This window comes from Atta colombica, unplaced genomic scaffold, assembly GCF_001594045.1.
Source record: "Atta colombica isolate Treedump-2 unplaced genomic scaffold, Acol1.0 scaffold27, whole genome shotgun sequence".
Lineage (NCBI taxonomy): Eukaryota > Metazoa > Arthropoda > Insecta > Hymenoptera > Formicidae > Atta > Atta colombica.
Genome location: NW_017259370.1, coordinates 425,356 through 431,457, shown reverse-complemented (window position 1 = coordinate 431,457; position 6,102 = coordinate 425,356). Strand labels below are relative to the sequence as shown.

At 31.4% G+C, this 6,102-nt stretch overlaps 1 protein-coding gene and 1 pseudogene across 1 annotated transcript in view; one reads left to right on the top strand and one right to left on the bottom strand.

Annotated features, from left to right (window-relative positions):
* Positions 1–1,833: 1,833 nt before the first annotated feature.
* On the bottom strand, positions 1,834–3,544 carry LOC108689461 (annotated as a pseudogene).
* Positions 3,545–4,122: 578 nt separating this feature from the next.
* Positions 4,123–6,102, top strand: part of LOC108689326 (DNA-directed RNA polymerase II subunit RPB3) — a 3,115-nt gene continuing 1,135 nt past the window's right edge. Inside the window, exons 1-5 of the mRNA XM_018196061.1 lie at positions 4,123–4,316; positions 4,389–4,533; positions 5,074–5,281; positions 5,358–5,564; positions 5,929–6,099. Of these exons, the coding sequence (XP_018051550.1) occupies positions 4,231–4,316; positions 4,389–4,533; positions 5,074–5,281; positions 5,358–5,564; positions 5,929–6,099 (817 nt within the window). The 5' untranslated portion in view covers positions 4,123–4,230. The remainder of the gene's footprint in view (positions 4,317–4,388; positions 4,534–5,073; positions 5,282–5,357; positions 5,565–5,928; positions 6,100–6,102) is intronic.

Below are 6,102 nucleotides of genomic sequence, written 5' to 3'. Positions count from 1 at the left end.
AATTATGTACTTTCGAGTTTATTTTAAATATTTGTAGTTTGTATATAAAAAAAATTTTATTAATTTATATATAATTATTGTACATATTACAATTAAGAAGTTGTGGCTGTACAATACCAGCTAAAAAATATCAATTAAAAAAATATCAAGAAATTTTGTCATAATGTTCTAAAATCAATTAATAAAGAATAACATAATTATTTAGTTTTTAATTTAATGATTTATGCAACGCATTTACCATATTCTGCAACAATTTTAGGTAAATAACTTAAACAAGTAAGTTCAAATAAATTTTTGCACAAATAATTATTAGAATTTTATTACATGTATATAAAATTTTGATGATACTGCTTTGTCATAAAATTTGTAAATAAGTACTACAAAACGTGATTTTATGTAAAAAAGAAAAATAAAAGATTAAATAACTTTTAAATCTTTTAAACTTTTAAAATAAAATAAGAGAATTTTACTTAACTTTATATATTAGGTGTACAACTTTGCTTCCGCCGTTTTCCTATAGATGGCTTTAGCGGTAAGTGGTGGTCGAAATAGATCATAAACGTCATACAATAAACTCTATGATCATAAATAGATCATAGACGTCATACAATAAATTTGGGCATCTGTCAACATAACCCCATAGAAACATTCGTCGATTTGTGTCTACATCATAAAGTTATTCTCGATTGAAAATGTCAGTTTACGAGCCAAATTCTCGTCATTTGCGAGGTTTTAATTTTTTGCTTCAATATGAAGAAATCTGCGGCAGAGGCTCATCGAATGCTCTCAAATACTTATGGTGAGGGCGCTATTAGTAAAAGAACGTGTCGTGAGTGGTTTCAACGCTTCAAGAACGGTGATTTTGACGTCGAAGACCGGCATAGCGGTGGAAGAGAGAAGATTTTCGAAGATGCAGAATTGGAGGCATTACTTGAGCAAGACTCGTGTCAAAATCAAGAAGAATTGGTACGATCATTGGGAATGACTCAACAAGCCATTTCAAAACGCTTCAAAGCCATGGGAATGATTCAGAAGCAAGGAAATTGGGTGCCGTACGAATTGAAGCCGAGAGATGTTGAACGGCGTTTATTTGCTTGTGAACAGCTGCTTGAAAGGCAAAAACGGAAGGGATTTCTGCATCGCATTGTGACTAGGGACGAAAAATGGGTTCATTACGATAATCCCAAGCGCAGAAAATCATGGGGAGTCGACGGCCAAACCGAATATTCACGGCTCCAAGGTCATGCTCTATATTTGGTGGGATCAGCTCAGCGTAGTGTATTATGAACTGTTAAAACCGACTGAAACAATCACAGGCAATCGGTATCGAACGCAATTGATGCGTTTAAGCCGAGCATTGAAAGTCAATACGGCCGCAATACAACGAGAGACACGATAAAGTGATTTTGCAGCATGCTCGACCCCATATTACGAAAGTGGTCAAGACATACTTGAAAATGTTGAAATGGGAAGTCCTACCCCACCCGCCGTATTCTCCAGACGTCGACTATCACTTGTTTCGATCAATGGCACACGGCCTGACTGATCAGCACTTCCGGTCTTATGAAGAAGTAAAAAATTGGATCGATTCGTGGATAGCCTCAAAAGATGACCAGTTTTTTCGACGCGGAATTCGTACGCTACCCGAAAGATGGGAGAAAGTAGTGGCCAGCGATGGACAATACTTTGAATCATAAATGTATAACCAGTTTTTTCAAATAAATCGAATTTCGGAAAAAACGGTGGAAGCAAAGTTGTACACCTAATACATACTCAGGCGTAATAATAATCTATGAAATGTTTATGTTTATGATAATGCTTTCTGATGCATCATTAATGTTTTTAATTATTGTTTTCAATCCAATTTTGCAAAGTGTTTACAGACGGTAATGGCATTTTCTTGACGTTTCTTAAGTATTTGTAAACTTTAGGACTTAATGATCTTAGATATATTCCAGATTCTATATCTTCAGATGAACATTGTATGCGGCTCTTAATCGATATTAACTTTGCAATTTGGCCTGGTGTAAATACTTTCCTTAAAACTTCGATAGGTATTGTGTTGGTTTGCTTCTTTCTGTCCGTTGTCATTTTGAATATTTCTGTTTGTAATTGTATTATTCCTGCATGCAACTTTTTGACTTCCATACTCAATTGTTCATTTTGTCGTTCCAATATTTCTTTTTCTTTCAACACTTTTAGCTTTTCTTCTTCTAATTTTCGGACGTGCATTAATAACGTTTTCATTGATCCATTTTTTATTGAAACATCATGATTATTAATTTCTCCAAGTCTATAAAAGAAAACGCTTTAATTTACAAATATATATATATATATATAAAACATAATAGAGGGAAGCTTAAGTAAATGGTACGTTGCGGACAAACATTTACTACATACATCTCTACATTTGTTGTATCATTTATCAAATCCTTATGTTGCATAGTTTCTTCTATAATATAGTTAACTTTATTAATATTATTTACACTATTAATATTTTGTACATTTTTGCTTTCACATGTTGCACAATTTTTTTATGCGACTGCAAACGATGCTTTTCTTGTATATATCCAATAAGTTCTGTATATATTGGTACTCCAGTCCTTATTCTTAAAAATGAAAAGATTTTATTTCCACAGCATAAAAATTGCAATATATTTATAAAAAATACTTACGGTACATTTCTTTCTTTCCTCTTCATATTTTCTTTACTCTCTGGTATTCTTCTCTTTTTTCTAATATTAACATTTTTGTTGGAATAGAACCTTTTTTTAATCGTTGCATTTCCCTGGCTGATACATTTTTCAATCTTGGTTTTGTCCACACCATTGTGAAACAATCAGTATCAAAATGATTACTACATATTGCTACAATTATAATATATTTATTTTAATATATATAGTTAACATATGGATACATTCATAATATATTCTATTCAACAAACAATTAAAAAAACAAAATTGATCCTCAAGGTTTGTAATATGCTCTTCGTAAATCATAAATTAAAAAATTCTTTATATCTCCAATGTATAATATGTATATGTAAATTAAAAAAATGTATTAAATTATATCAATTTTACCTGAATCAACTTTGATATTTAATTCCGTTCTTTGACTGGCTTTGAGCCATTGCTGACGAATAATGGCTTCTTTTGGAAATCGGAAAAATTTTACATTTTTTGTTTTATTATGTGACGTACGACTAGTGCAATGTTTTATGCAACACACTGGCATAGTTTCTGCAATAGATAATAATGTATAAACATTATTTAAAGGAGTACTAGAGTGATGAAATTATTGACACATTATATTATAGATCGATTGAAATGACTCCGAATTGACTGAATCAAAAACTCTTTTACAGGATTAAAGTAGATGTAAAATTAGAAACTGTATAAAATCAGAACGTATACATAGCGCTATATCGAATCGGGAGGACAAATATCTTAACCTCTAAAGTCTCCGACTTTAATGTTTAATAATTCGATTCACGAGGCTGACTACCGCCTTTTTTGCCAGATTCTTTCGTTTTGAATGAAAACGTGTCGAATGAGTATATTTTTATTAAGATTTTAGGTGGGGGAAACTATTCTAAATAATTATCGAAAATGTAAATAAATATAGACTTGATAAATCGAAAAAAAGTTAAAACTTAAATCTATTACATACGATGCTTGTTTTCCTATTGGATTGCTAATTGGATTAGAATCTTGCAATTGTATTGGCTACGATGCTGATACTGACAGCATCGAAGCCAATACAGTTGCAAGACTGTAATCTAGCTAACAAATCCAGCAGGAAAACAAGCATCGTATGCCACTGGCTTTATGCAGGCTCTACAATAGAAGCCACAGCGATCGTAGGCTCTTAAGAGTAGATTGATCAATCATAATTATTCTTTTCATAGGATACGGTCAATGTGATGCTACAAACGCTTTGAAATGTTTTTTAATTGGCAGTTTGTAAAATTCTTTCTTCTAATTGATCCATCAAATGCTTCAAAGCGTTTGTAGCGAGATTTTGACAGCCTGATTGGCTATAGGATAGAGAGCTCCGATAACTTCTCTTTCTTGCAGTCAATCAATAAGCTTGAAATAACCGCCACTGACGCAACCAGCGCAGACTTGAAATGACAATTAGCGCAGACTGTTATTAGTTCGCTACCCTTTTACACGTAAACTTAAATAAGTGAAAAAAGAGTATTTGTAAAATAAAGTTTGACAAAATAAAATGCCATATGCTAATCAACCATCGGTCCATATTTCGGACTTAACCGAAGAAAATGTAAAATTTCAAGTAGAAGATACCGAATTGAGGTTAGATTATGTAGAAAAATCAAAGTATGTATATAATTACAATTTAATTTACAATTAATATTTCCTTATCAGCGTTGCGAATAGCATGAGACGTGTCTTTATCGCCGAAACTCCGACTATGGCTATTGATTGGATACAACTGGAAGCCAATTCTACTGTTTTGAGTGACGAATTCTTGGCGCATAGAATTGGAATGATACCATTGATCAGTGATGATGTACGTGTGTATATATATATATATATATAGAGAGAGAGAGAGAGAGAGAAAGAGAGAGCAATTCTTTATAAAAAATAAATATTTTTTCAACAAATGCAGGTGATATTTTAATGATTAAATTTAACAGTGAAAAGATAAAAGAAAGTTTTAGTAAATTATGTTATTTTAATATTTTTAAAAAAATTAATGAGTTTTGATAAATTATGTATTATTAATATGAATAAATAACAAAATCTTACAGCTATGTCATAAGATATACTAAGGGCTAGTCTTACCAATTTTGATTAATATTAATCTGTGATTGATTGAATCATCTCAATTGTCAATGTGAAATTAAATACATAATTTGTCTTAAAAGAGAAAGAAAGAGAGGAGACGTTCTGATACATTAAATTGCTGTTGGTATTTCTGCGAATTAATCGTTTTTTAATTTTAATCAGTTTTAATTTTAATCTGATTAATTTAATCAGAAGCTGATAAAAGACCTTAAATGATTTATTTGATATAATACTGTACAGAGGAAACTTTTCTTGTTTATAGGTGGTCGATAGAATACAGTATACAAGAGACTGCCAGTGCATGGATTTCTGTCCAGAATGTAGTGTGGAATTCACTTTGGATGTTAAATGTACTGAAGAGCAAACTAGACATGTAACTACTGCAGATTTCAAGTCAAGTGATCCTAGAGTGCTACCTGTTACATCCAGACATAGAGAAGACGATGCAAGCGAATATGGAGAAACAGATGGTATGTATTCTTTTTTTATGTGACATTAATAATTAATAAAAAAAGGAACACAGTGATTGTATTTGGGATATTCCAGAAATTTTGATAGTAAAATTAAGAAAAGGACAGGAATTAAAACTTAGAGCATATGCAAAGAAAGGTTTTGGAAAGGAGCATGCAAAGTGGAATCCAACCGCTGGTGTAAGCTTCGAATATGATCCTGATAATACTATGAGACATACTTTATTTCCTAAAGCGGACGAGTGGCCCAAATCAGAGTACAGTGAATTAGAGGAGGATCAATGTGAGTTATATTTCTAATAAAAATCCAGTTTTTTGTAATTACACTTTCTATAACTCTTAACGACAGCTTTATGTCAAGCAATTATCTTTTTTCTTCTATTTATTTACGGGAAAGAGATTATTTATGCTAAATCGTGTAACAATACATAATGCACAATAGTAAACTAAGATAGTGACATCTGCGGTTAAAATTAATTATTATAAAAGAGAGAAAATAGTATAAATTAATAAATTTATATATATTGCATATGTGCATTGAATAGAAATTTTATTGTTGCATAGGTTTTTATAAAAAGTTTTGCAATACCATTACTATCATTAAGAGAATAGTTATAGAATACCTTATTGTAATATATACATTTTAGATGAAGCCTCATTTAATTGGGAAGCCAAACCGAACAAATATTACTTCAATGTGGAGAGCAGCGGGGCCTTGAAACCCGAAAACATCGTCATGATGGGGATTGCAGCATTAAAAAATAAATTATCGAATCTACAGACACAATTAAGTCATGAAGTGCAAAGCGATGCATTGAGCA